This window comes from Adelges cooleyi, unplaced genomic scaffold (genome assembly GCF_023614345.1).
Source record: "Adelges cooleyi isolate 19-005CV unplaced genomic scaffold, UGA_ACOO_1.1 ACOO_flye_CR_arks_rails_tigmint_CR_PRNA_376, whole genome shotgun sequence".
In the NCBI taxonomy this organism is placed as follows: Eukaryota; Metazoa; Arthropoda; class Insecta; order Hemiptera; family Adelgidae; genus Adelges; species Adelges cooleyi.
The window spans coordinates 4814305-4828928 of record NW_026096053.1 but is presented as its reverse complement, the minus strand read 5'-3'; the positions used below and the strand labels follow the sequence as shown (position 1 = coordinate 4828928).

General features: G+C 28.5%; 2 protein-coding genes across 3 annotated transcripts in view; both read left to right on the top strand.

The window, feature by feature from the left end:
* LOC126840937 (solute carrier family 12 member 4) overlaps positions 1–14624 on the top strand; it is a 98939-nt gene that overhangs the window by 46591 nt on the left and 37724 nt on the right. The window contains exon 1 of one of the 2 annotated variants that reach the window (XM_050576969.1): positions 1153–1357. The exons of the other annotated variant lie outside the window; for it this stretch is intronic. The gene's annotated coding sequence lies outside the window, so the exon portion shown is untranslated. Of the gene's footprint in view, positions 1–1152; positions 1358–14624 lie in introns of those variants that run through there. 2 annotated transcript variants of the gene reach the window in all.
* The window catches only part of LOC126840939 (conserved oligomeric Golgi complex subunit 4), a 65471-nt gene continuing 59247 nt past the window's right edge, over positions 8401–14624 (top strand). Inside the window, exon 1 of the mRNA XM_050576974.1 lies at positions 8401–8411. Coding sequence (XP_050432931.1) covers positions 8410–8411 — 2 coding nt within the window. The 5' untranslated portion in view covers positions 8401–8409. The remainder of the gene's footprint in view (positions 8412–14624) is intronic.

Genomic DNA, 14624 nt, shown 5'->3' with positions numbered 1-14624 from the left:
TGTGAACCAAAATTTTTTTTTGATTTTACAGCGTTTGAATATTTTTATTTGAGAGGTTTTAAGTAGTTAATAGTTTATACATTTTAGCAGATTATAATATACCGACATACATTTTTATGTATTTATAACCTATTATTAAAAAATAAGGAACTTCATTCCAAAAAAAATTTTTAATAAATATTATAATGAAAATAAACATCACTTTTATGTGTACACTATACGGGTACGTTTGTTATGACATTACTGTATTTTATTCTCTACATTTTCATTTTGCCTTAATTAAAATGGGTTTTCCTTGCCATATTATGCTTTAAACGGTATAACATTTATTTATTTATTCGTAGGGCAGCGTGTATCATATTATAATCACTTTGTTATGGTAGGGGTGTGTTTTTAGGACAGGTTTTAAAATACCAGCATGTTAATAATACATAACATAACATAATACATATGTTATTTAAAAATATTATAATAATCATTAAAAAAAGGGAAAAAAATTGAAGCTATAAGAGTTGCGCGCAGATAAAAATAATACTTCACTCCACCTTTCCTGCTGACCTGAACTTGAAACTTCAATAAACTAAGATGTGAAAGGGGTAAAAACAGAAAAAAATGGTGAAAAATTGAGATTATACATTGTATAAAAACGCTATGTAAAGAAAAAATTCAATTTCTTATTACACTCAGTGAGATATTAAGTGATTCAAGATCATTTAATCACCCTGTATTTGTATTATGTTGTGTATATTATCTAGGCAAACCTTACAATACGTTATTATATGTTGTTACACGTGTAAAACAGAGAAACAACCAACAAACGGCAACTGGGATTTCAACTTGTACAACAATTAGCTGCGCCTTCGGACGTCTTAACAGTAGCCGTTTTGCGTTTATCTCAATTAGGTATTATTTTTCTGATATACCTTACCTTTGCCGCCGTCGTGTGAATTAGATGTTATCAACAATAGCTGTTTTTCCGTGTGTTTAGTACAAATGGTCAATGAACCGTCTGTCGTTTATCTCGAGGGAAAACCAGTTAGATATCGATGCCTATGTATGGATAGGAAGTAGTAGGTATATTTGTATTGTAATGCAATAATATAATTTAATTGAGTTGTCAGTGTAAACTAAGGTTTGATCGCGTAAACACGTTGGCCGGACGCCGTCTGAGATATCACGTTAAAATGCGTATACTTTTTCCACGAACCACCGAGGTAATGAGCACATTAATATTATGTACGTTTTCTTTTAGAGTCATTAAACAACTATAGCTAATTTTAATTTCACGTATTGTGTGTTGAATTTAAGAAAATCCAGCGTAACCAGGAATCCTACAAACCGAGACGACGATTATCAGGTAATCAATATTGAAAATGCCTTTTCTGTGTTCCATGTATTTGACAAAAAAAAACAATAGGTAATAAACCAAAAGTCTTATATTTTACTCTCTATTAAGCCCAGTGAGATATTTAGTGGTGGACGATGAGTTGATCACCCTGTATATATATATATATGACGATTTTTAGTCGAAACTATAATGGTGACAATTTATAATTCAACATACTATACTCTATAAAACAACTTTATTCGAAAAAATCGTAACAATAATAATGATGTACATATATTATTAGAAGTACAATCTATGTTGTTGGACGTTGTTAGGCAGTTGCAAAAAAAAAATATTACTCCCTGTCGAACAGTTATTTCTAAATAAAACTTAAAACGAAACATGCCACGCGAGACAAGATTGATGAACGTGGTGAATTCTTTCATCACATCGTTCCGTCTTGGAAAAGAAAAATTTAGCGATTATATTTGCTGACAAGCCGACAGTGTCATTTTCAAGCTATTGATTTAGTGAGTATACTTCTTCCACTTTTTCCTTTTTTTTTCTGTTTGCACATGACGTACCGGCATCAGCGTTTCAAGGAGATACCGTGCAATGCTTAACAGTTGATTTTATAATATTAAAAAAAAAATCCCCAATTAACGGCTAAATTAATGCCCTCCTTCAAGTCTTTGCGTGTGTACCGAAGTGTCTATCGAAAAACTTGAACGAGACCGTCGTCGTATCCTTCTACTTTAAACTTAATCAAAAATGTTGACAAAAAAGTGTTTACCAACAGCTAGAACTGCGAGAAAACCCCAATCAGCTATTTTATTTCAACCGAGCATACATCTGACATTTAACCAATAATATTAAATATCTTGGGTTCACATAAACCCTAAAAATCTAACTGGATCCAACAGTTCTAAATTAATGTAAAATATTGATTAAATAAAAATGTATTTGTTTTATCACACAATTTAAAGGTCATAAGTATTACGTTCGAGTTCAATTCACATCATACTTCCGCAGTTTTTCAACATGTTATTATTTATTACTACAATATTATGGTTTTTGACATCTCACCTCATGTCTGTGTTCTACTGTCATTTGGCCATCACAAGTATGTTCAACTAGATTATTATGTGATAAAATATTATATCAATTGACTTCGTTACCACTCTTCATTTACGTTAGTTTTTTTTTATTTCCAGTAATCAAATTTTTTTTTTTTTTGTTTTCTTTTATCAGGCAATTGATTTTTTCATGTTTATTTAACCTGCACTTACCTACTGCTGTTTTATAAAAATTTTGATAGGTTCTTTTTACACTATCTGAAAACTGCAAATTCCGTTATATCAATTATCGACCCCAATATTCCGGTTTTTTTTTTGCCCAAGGTAGGTACTTGGTATTTATACAGCGAACAGTTCTTTGAAAAAAATAAATTATCGAATACCTAAAGTAGTCTTAAAAACTTTCGTATAATCCTTTGATAGTTTTACCCGTCGTTTGGATAAAATACCTACTTAGGGATTTACGCCCAAGTGCTGTGCTGTGAATGCTAAATACGTTTTGCGGCTTTCGTTTATTTATATTTTATTTTAAAGTTCACAAAATTATTAATACATAAGCATATTTTTAAAGTATTAACGCAATATTAGCGTTGTAAATTAATCACACGATTCTTAAGTAACTCATTTCGCGTTAACTATTGGCTTTTGTTCGTTGTTTGTACCGACTTAACGCAAAAATGGACGGTTTTCATAAAAAGGGACTTATGGAAAAGTCACATTATTTGTGCTATACCTTAAGACCTTGTCATATTTTAACCCCACCAAATAGATAACGACACTAATATTGTAATATAAATACCGCTAAAACAATACATTTTGTTATTTTTTTAGTTACTAAATTATTTTAAATCGTAAGCATATACCTACTAATGTATTATTTACTGGACACCATTTATTCTATATTTTGCACTGTCACTTTACTTTATGTATGGTGGCTACAGATTTTATCAACTTATACTTTGAAACTCTGTCTAATATAATCTGGAAGTTCGTGAGCGCCAGAAATATAGTACACAAAACCCAAGTTTCAAATTAAATAAAAACAGATAACTTCAATCTCGGTTATCTGAAACTAAGTTACCGCATATAGAATTGTACAATTATTATAACACATGGTTATTGTTATTATACTTAAATTGAAATTGAGTGTTGAACATGAAATATAAAACATTTTATCACAATTGACACAAAGTTATTGAATATTTTACAAACATTTTTATATCATAATTTGGCACAAAATAATAATACTAATAACATTTCAATCATGTTCTTTGCATAATATACATTGAGTAATGCTAAATAAGTTTCTTTTCCAAAACATCTAACGAATATGATAATGAATATTAACATCAATTTTATGTGTACACTGTACAGGTACTTTTGTTATGACATTACTGTATTTTATTCTTTACATTTTCATTTTGCCTCAATTAAAATGGGTTTTCCTTGCTATATTATTTTTTTTGGCCAAACGCAATGTACAAAACATATAATATTTATCTTAGAACCGTATAACATTTATTTATTTATAGGCAGCGTATAACATATTATAATCACATAGTATTTACTCTTTGTACGGTGAGGGTGTGTTTTTTAGGACAGGTTTAAATTACATATGTTATTTGAAAATATTATAATGATCATTTATATTAAATAATGGAAAAAAAATAAATTCCACTGAGTGCATAATACTGAACAAACTATGATGATATTTTTCTATATTCATCGGTTAATTATAAAAAAAAAATATATTTATAATATGAAAATATATATTGTCTTAATAGGTGTTCAGTATTATATTTATTAAGTTGTTGTAATATAATATTTTAGAATAGTTTTACAGTTGTGCATATAATACAACGTAAAAACGTGTATTTTTAAATACAGTGACATGTTTTAACCAGTTGCTTATGTATGTCATTAAAATAGTTTTAAACCATTTTTAGAATACTTTTAAAAAATTAATTAAACATTATTTATCAGTAATTTGACAGGAACTAATATAATTGTTTTAAAAACAAAGTTCCTTATTTTATTTATCGAATAATTATATAAATGAATTATTTCTAAAATCACCAAAATACAGTTTTTCTTTTTTTTTTACATTACACAAATTCATTCTTTATACTATTATAATATTTTACTGTTTACTAAACCTTAAATAAATATTTAGAAAATATTTATACTTCCATACTGCTGAGTATGAAGGCTCAAAAAGTTTAGATTAAGAATATTTCCATAAAAAATTGTTAGAATGCGTTAGATGTATACTTCTTAAGTAATTATATGTAATCATTAAAACTTTATGGTTAAGCTGAGTATTTTTTTTTTGAAAACGGGTAAAATGGTTCTGTTGTTTTTAAAACTATACTCATTATATGATGACAGCTTTATAACGTGTTTTTTTCATAATTACTCTTGTACAAACTAAAATCATGAAAACGTTTAGTATACGAAAAATGATATTGTATTTAATTATTCGATTATTAGGGAAAAAATGATTTATTATTCGCTCACGCAATTTATTTATTATTTACAAATTTCTTGTTTCACTCGTTATCTAATTTATTCACCTATTTATCTTAGCACAAATATCGTTAGGATAAAATCGAGGTGACGTTCTATTTACGGCGTCTATTGTCTTGGCTTATTATTAGTTCAGGAAGACTTTGGTATAGGACGGTACATGCGTTTGGGCAAACTTTAATAGAGTTTGTGGTTTAATAATAATAATAAACCGTGGACGGCTTTCCGAAGACTGTGCCCGTGTTTTGTTTCTCCAAACAACGTGGTCTCCATTTCCAAGTGGAGATGCGAATTTGATTATTTTGCAGGAAAATGTCTCCTTATATTATATTATTATATGTGCCGACTGGCGGCAACGGTGTGCAATCTGCCCCGAATTAACGCGGTCGGTCACTTAACCAAGTATAAGTATATACCTATATAATATATAGGTATTATATATATATATATATATATATTATTATTATTATTATATATTATATATATAGGTATTGTATTCATTCGGAGCCTACATTATACACCGCAGCGGGATAACCGGGATGAATGAACAATGCCAGTCCGCGCGCGCGCTGCTAAATATCTACACGGCCGCATTTACACACTTCTGGTGGCATTCGGTCGGTATCGTCGCCCACCACACCCATTTCTAGGTGCAAAACCTTGTTTCACATGTTTCTCTTCGCCACCACTGCAAGTCTGGTACCGGATTTTATGAACTCTCATCTATCAGTCACCGTATTATATTATAATATAACAGATTTATGTCGCATATTATATTTTTTAAAACTTATTTTATCCATTTCCGAGCCCAAATTTTCCAAACAACGAGATATGGTGTTATATATTACTGACGAAAAAAAAAACGAATAAATACATTAAAATCAGTAGCATAACCAAATTTTGGTAATATTTAAATAAGATATCGAATAATATAGACCGTTTTTTGCGAGCTTAACACTTTTTATTTAACTCAATAAATACAAATTAATGTTATAGTTTATTTGAAAATAAAAAAAATATTTTTCGTTTATCCTAGATAATTTAAACAGTATATTAATATCTATTATTTGTATTTAGACATTTAAAGTGATTATTTATTTATCTGTATGACATAACAATGAACGATAGCACAAATATGGTAGGAAAAGTGGGATTTACTTAAATTTTACTAGAGGCGTTTTTAGATTGGTGCTCGGAGCGCCACGTGGTCGGCCTTTGTTCATTTCTCGGGTCCGGATGAAAATCATACTTAAACTACTACTACTACTAATAATAATTATTATTATTATTATGATTAAAATAAAACGCGTTGCCTAACGATGGTAAAAAGTTTTTATCTGATCGTTTTCCACCAAACGCTTTAAACGTCCAGTGAAAAAATTAATAAATAACAACAACAACCATAATTTTGTTTTAATTACTTCACCGAATTGAAACAGCGCTATACCGTGGTGGTAATATATAACACAGGAATCGGGGAGGAGGGTTTTTTTTGTTTTGTAATTTAAATCCTTAACGCTTTAAAAAAAATACATTTTGTATAGAACATTTCGCATTTGCATTTCACAAGATGCCTGCGTTTCTGCAAAAAAGATAAAATATTTATTATATTAAATCATCAAGAAAAGGCGGCCAAATCACACGTGCCATTATAAAGAGTCGACATTAACTCTACATACTATACTTTAGTCTTTATATTATATAAATATATACTGACACTTGATAGTTGTATCAATAATCAATAATCAATAATCATATTAAATATGTATGCTTTTCCTCAAAAATATATTTTATTCTATGATAGTATGATTGTATGATACATACAAGTAGACAAAATAATATTTTCATTTTAAGTATAATTCAACCGACTTACTTACTTGAATTAAAATCGCCGTTTTTTACTAAAAATAGTCGTTTTTAAACAGTTAATCAGACCCACCAAAAGCTAATAATCTTTGATTTATAATATCTTAGTCTACTAACTTTAGACTAACAACTATATCATATCATAATTATAAGTTAAACGTGCAAATAATATGTATAAGTACAATTGTATATTGAAAATTTAAAGTATATTTATAACCAAAAAGTTTTGACAAAACTTTGTTCAGACGTGACCAGTCCACAATACTTATCAATGATTTTGCATTCAAGTTTTAGTTTTTCCTGCAACGAATTGTTCTGTATTCTTTATTTCCATATTTATTTATCTTTATGTTGGAGATTTTTGTACAGCAAAAGTCTGCGCCGAACCACGGTTTCTCGACTGCCCGCCGATGAATGGGTCATGAATATTTTATTTGGATACAGCACAAACTAACAGATAAATCAAATCCAACGCGGGTGTCGTTACTAGAGCTTTGGGTTTTTTGTAATAACATATTTTCTTTTAAACTCCGGAAAATGGTTGTGTATTTCGGTTTAAAGTTTGTTTCAAATATCCGTTTTACTATAGTAGACCAATTTTTATTTTTGTTAAAATTTGCCATTCAGATAAATTATATTTATTTATGTATAAATTGATGTCTTGTTTACTTATAATGCGTATAACATTTAATTGTTTGTCGATACTTACAACGGTTTCCTGTACAACAACTAATTTTACACTGTTTTTAAATCATTTAAATAATATTTAAATAAAAAAGTCCGCAACACTACGGAATACATTTTTATGTATCTAAGGTGGCTAGTAAACATATCAACGGTCGTTTTTCCGTGTGTGTGCCATAGCAAAGACATAAGAATGTCAAAAATATAATTTTACTTTTTCGTACGCTTCAGAAATTGGTAGCAATAATAATTATTGTTGACAATACTTACAGAGTATTAAAAGTAAATATTTGAGCAATAACATTTCATAAACGTTAGTTATTCATTTAAATTTATAATATTTGCAAATACATTTTGTAAAACAAATTATATTTAAAACGAAAAATCAAGAGTATTGTGAAGAATGTCGTAATTGCTGTACCCGTATAATAATAGTTCCAATATATTTTGTATTATGTCATAGTATAAGATGTATCGAAAACAACACTAAGTAACTTGTCAAATATGCCGTCAAAAGGTACATTTTCGGTTTACGCATTAGGTTTTAAAAAAAAAAAATGTTGTTAAAAAATTTGAATTTATATAAACATATTGTCAATTTGGTAAATAATATTAAAATATTTTAAAAATTCTTTCATTTTATGTGCAGTCTAATATCATAAAATATGTAATTGTGTACAATCATGTTTTTGTCTTAACGGCCTCCAAAGCTGTAATAAACGTATTTTATTTATATTTTAGCTTATTTGTACATTTAGTAATACTTAAAAATTTATTTTAACAATACTTTTTAATATATTTTACTTTCTGAACTTAGAACTGGTTTCAGACTTTATTTTACCTTTTTTTTTTTAATATCAAAGGCAATTTAAAATTTCTGATTTGAGCAATTTAAACAGCCAGACGCCCAAAATTCTTCTTCTTTTATAAATGTTTAATTAAAATTAAACATTGTTTAAACATATTTCGTTATCGGGAAATAGTTATTATATAATATAAACTATAAAATAACTAAAATTGTAAGGATTTCTGCTTACTCGCACAATAACTACAATAATGTAAATTGTAATTATTTTTTGAAAATGTATACATCGACACAATTATTATACTGTGTTTGATGTTGTACTTTAGCTTGATTTGTGTAATTAATAATACAATAATAGTAAATTATAACTGACCTTGTGCAATGTGCATGCATCAAAGTATAGTACAATACACTGATGTATACCTACATAATGCAGTACTAAAACCAAACACAATATGCATACATTATATAATATTGTTTTAATCTACTATCATATATAAATTGTATATCAACACAGAATCCTCCATATTTGCGCACTTCATTCAATCTATTGATTTACACATTTCGTCTTGATTATTTATTAAATAATATGTGTACAAAATTTGTTTTGTTTTAACGAATATTAATATAATATTAGAATATTAAACTCAGTTTGTTAGGTAAAAAAGAGTTGAAATCATAAAAAAAAATCTTTATTTATATAAAAAAAAAATATCGGTCCGTTCGGTTGAAAGTTTTTTTCTCTTATAGAAAACTGAAAAATATACTGTTTGTGACGTTTTTCCAAAAATGACACGTGTTTAATGTAATTGGGGTATTCGTTCATGTTGAAAGTTCATTCAGCCATAGCGGGCGAAAGCAGCGTGTAGCTTGAGAAACTCAAAATCATACTCATGTATTTTTGAAATAAATACATATTCGAAATCGATTTATCATCATTTTTCAAATACCGTCATCATGCCCAACCCTACCACCCTCCCTACCTACCTCCTCCATCCCCCTCGCATAGTTGTCGCTTGCTGGCTAGTCGATGTCTTATAACCATAGACAGCAGGCCATATCTGATTACCCCCCCCCCCCCGTATACTTTTTGTATACAAATACATCTATGTATATTATAAAATGTTCACTAAGAAAAAAAATAATAATTTATTACACAGCTGATAAATATCGTCAATAGATTAAAATTTTAATTATATTTTCTTGTATAAAAACTTCTATGAAACCCGCAAGTAATATTACACTTCGACGCTGTACCCAAACTAATCTTTTACTTTGTCTAAAAATTACTGTTCGGTATATCTTATATTAATATTATGTTTATGCTTAGTTAAATTTAATATAAAGAACCGTTAGAAATCTCATATATACTTAAGTTACACTTGTCTGACCAAGTGAATATATTTGTATGTAGGTATATTGTAATCGTCATTCATGACAGCATAACATGTGTCATATTTGATTATTATTAAATCGTTTTCCGAAGAATACGTTTACCATCAAATATACAATACTTTTGAAAATAACAAGTTTACTTTGAGTGTTTAGCAAACAAACCGTTTTTTTTAAGAATTGAAAACTGTTAGAATACTATAATAGAATTGTCAATCATATTATGTATTTATCATTAATTTTCAGTAAATAAAATCACATAATAATTTAAAGTAATAAAGTATTTATTTTCAGAACATCCGCAAATCGCAATATTACAAGTACAATTTTAAAGGAAAAGCGGTATACTTACTCCATTTTTGTTTTGTGCGTACTTTTTTTGATGCAAGAATAAATAAATTCGATAGATATCGTTGGTCTAGATGAAAATAAAAAACAATTTTATTTTTAATACTAAACAAACCTAGGAATCTTTTATTTAACTGACAATAAATTTAATGAGTTATTAATAGTACATTTGGACGGTTTCAAATAGTACATGATTTAAAAAATGTATACAAATATATAGACATAAATGTGTACAGATATATAGACATAAATGTGTACAGATAATTATTTATTTATGTTGTTTGAACTTTAATTTAAATCGTTCATAAATTATTGTTCCAAATTTTTATTTTTATTTAAAAAAATATGTGAGTTAAAAATTGTTATAGTATTTAACATTTTTTTTTTTTTTTGTTAATAATGCCTTGGTTAGGTTGTAAAACCACTAAAATCTTTTTTTTTTTCTTTCCATTGGTGCACTTTTTTTTTGCCATTTCATTTTCTCTGATATGTAATTTTTTTGTGTTTTAGTATGTTCGCGTGTGTATTCTAAATTAGTATATTTAATGAAATTGAGGATTTGTATTCCAAAAACGTGATGTATGTATTTGGCCGTGTATACGTACATATATATAGTACGTCTAAACACGATTGGATAAGCTTTGGGTTCGATAATATTTTTGATGCTGCCACGTCTCCCGAGGCTTTTACTGTTTAAAATAAGAAAAGTATTCGACAGTAAATAACAACAAGGTAGTTTCCTGTTGTGGCGGCTTTGGCCACGACCTACGTATAGTATTAGGGAAATTGCGATTTTTCTTGTCAGCCATTTTAATATAGTACACAACACCACGAATGGGAGAAACATGATTTCAATGGCAGCTTATTTCCTATTACACTCGCCGATACCTCTCCAAAGTGTTTTAGTAGAGTTTATATCCGAATTTGAACCGAAAACGACAACAAAACATATATTATTAAAATGTGAATAATTACACACCCTCAAAAGAGTTAGTCTAGTATTGCTATTATTCATCAATATCGTATGCCATTGCACGCGCCTTTGTTTTTTTCTTGCATTAATAAAATATATATCGTTTGCATCTATATAACATTTGGAATAAGTTAACAAATCGAATTCAGCGTTGACAAATTCCGTTCTAGTATGATAAATTGTTATTAATAACTAAAACTATTTTATACTTACATATATCAACTGATTTTTGTTAATTACCCTTTGCCTAAAAAATATAAAGTAACATATAAATAATATATTTTTTTTTTATTCTTCTGTAACTGATGACTATTTCATAACGTTAATAGCGTAAAAATAACCATTTGTATCCATTAGAAAGCCGTTTAAAGTTTATTTTAAGATCTGTTTATTGACACAATAAATTAACTGTCGGCAGATTTATCATTTCTGGCAATTAACCAAGTATTTATTTATTTCTTACAATACTTACTTACAATTATAATGTTTTTATTAATGGACAAATATAAACACTAGACATTTTATTTATCTGTAAATTATAATAACATAGCTATTGACTTCAAAGTAAAAATTATAAGTCGTACTTTTGATGTAAAATGGGTAAAATTTATTATCTGCACTAATAAAATAATGGCCAAGTAATTATTTCTCTCCGAAGCCTCTTATTTTTCCCGACACAATGACTTAGAAATATTATATATTTTTCTTAAAGGTTCTTGGAAAATTGGTAGGGATATATTATTATAAATATAATATTTTTTGATATTTCGAAAATCGTGTACGTATGATTTCTGTTTTTATAATATTTAGGAAATAATACTGTAATGTTTGCATAGTTAATATTTTGACCATTATTATTAAACATTGACGTTTTTCAACAAAATATTTTTAAAATATAACTACTGAATGGGTTGGTCAAATCAAATTCTACAATTATTATTTATTATATTTTACTATAAAAATTAAGAAAAGTCTATTCTAATATGCATATTACACCTTTTGTTTTAGGTACGTGTATTGTGTTATTAATCGTACTCGTTTGGTAAGTAATGCATGTTAGCCTAACTTATAGCCTATACATTAAGAACATATAATAAGCTTCTAGTAGATAGTAATGGTAGTGGTTAATTTATTTGTTCGTTATTAAATAATACAAATAATTTTTAACTCGCTCTTTATAGATATTTTCATCCTTTATCGATACCGCGAGTCTTTATTCTTTTTCTTGAACAAATAATAAATGATAATCTTTGAAAGCGGTGAAAGTTAAGAGCCAATACTATATATATATATATAATTGTATTTTTCACAATGATATTCCTATACAAGCGGTATAGTAAGTTTTCTATACTTTGGCGAAATACTATTTTTTTTTCTTTAAAACTTACAACTTCGATTCTTCTTAAAGTTGGATTATAACTTAAAGATATTATTCTTTTGGACTTATATATCATACATTATAAGACTGTATGTTGGCTAAGAAAAAGCGGATAACACCATCGATCATATCGTATCATCGTTTGAATCAGATATTAAGCATTAAACAAATATATGTATATATTTTTTTCAATTTAAAGGCTTCAACAAAGGAGGTTATTAGCCTAGAGTACGTTTCAGATACATTTTGTCATAAACAGCTTTTGTGAACGAACAATATACACACCAGACAAGCCTACGCCGTTCCGGTGTTTGCGCATTCACTGTTTGTAGCTCAAGTTCGCTGTTTTACATTTTTTTTCCTTTTTATTTATGATATAGATTATTTCAAAATCCTTCAAGGCCGACATAAGTATCAACCGTTTAGCTAAATATCGGCACCCGCATTATTCTACACGAAACTAATAATAATTAACAAATAACTGTCATAAAATGTTTAATAACGTCCAAATATGTTTAACATATTATGTTTGTGCCAGGAAATTAAATATTAATTTCACAATATTGGCCATTTCAAAAACAAAATACCTTTTAAACCAGCCGTTATCTTTTATTTTTTAAATAATAATTACGACGTAAGACTCTTTATTGCGGTGACTCATATGATTTATTATTATTTAATAAAATGGCTACACGTTTACAAAATACTTAAATAGGTATAATATATATTTCTATATTATTCTTGTCAGTCCATTAATCCTGCGATGCCGAAGCGGAGAATATTGGCTTCGCCCACACTGAATTTACTCTAGATTTGTATTCAACCAGCTGGATACATACCATTATCCCGTCGAAAAAAAAATCGTGTCACATACTATTATGGTACGCTTTAGTTATTTTTTGGACACGTGTGAACTTAAATATATGATGAAGCCCTTTAAAAATGTTTGCCTCTAGCCGCCGCATTGGGTTTGCGGCCATACATTATGCATTATAATATTATGTATTAATACTCGACGGGCTGTCGTTATTTTCGTACTTTATTATTATATGCAACACATTTCCTATCCTTAAAACGTGCACTCGAAATCAATCGGTCATTTTAGCAGCGATGTTAATAACCGATCTTGTTAACAAAAAACAAAATTTTGTTTTCTTTTTAACTGTCGGTTAAACGTGATAAAACAAATAATATAGTTAATACAAAAATAATACTTCTTCAGAAACATCATTTAATTGTACAGTATACATATACTTTACTAGCTCAACTCTTAAGTACTTCCTCGTCAATTTTTTTTTTGCATTTGATCAACGTGGAAAATTGTAATTTTTCATTAGAACTTAATTATTATTAAGGTATCAATATACATAAATACCTGGTATTAAAATAAAAATTATTATTAAAATAATATGCTCGCTTCTGCAGCTATTTATTATTTATACACTTATGCAAAAGAAAAGCTGTATTCTAAACTATTATCCATTGTTCCTGAAAACCCTGCACGGAAACGTGTAACGAACAACGTGCGATGGTTCGGTGGCTTTGGCCGGGCGTTGAGTTGATGACGTGAGTAATACGGCCACTGTTCGCAGTCTAATTAATAACTGCTTTTAAACAACTTGGCTTCCGGTCGCCATAAGCCTTCGTTCAAAAACCGCACTCACCCCGTTGCCGCCGTCTATTCCACCGAAATTCTACCCCTTTCCACCCTCCCCCCCCCCCCATTGAGTTGAAAACGCGTTTTACTTTGGGACGGCGTTTTTTAATAGTTTTAACGCAAGCACAAAACCTATTTTGTTCTATTGAAACAACAAACGGTCGGTGGCGGCCGTGGGATCACCCAAAAACATTTAAAGGATATTAGGTCTTTTATATTATATATATATATATATATTTACGACCGCTTACGCTCCTTACACAATAATATAACGACCTTCCATATTTCAAAACGACCCAAGAACAAAATAGCGCTACTTATTTTTCATACACTTAGGAAATATTAAAAGTAACAAATTATTTATCTTTTTTCCGCCCCACCCTGTTAACCCAAACTACTTATCGTACATATAGTATTATAAAACATACACTCATAATGTATACACATAATTGATACTGTGATACATTTTACTCCTACATCTAATTATCGGGTATACTTAGATTAGTTAAAATTTAAGAGTCCAAGCGGAAAAACAACTTGCAAACGGCTAAAACGAGTAAAAAGAATATATTTTGGAGTATAACCACATGAA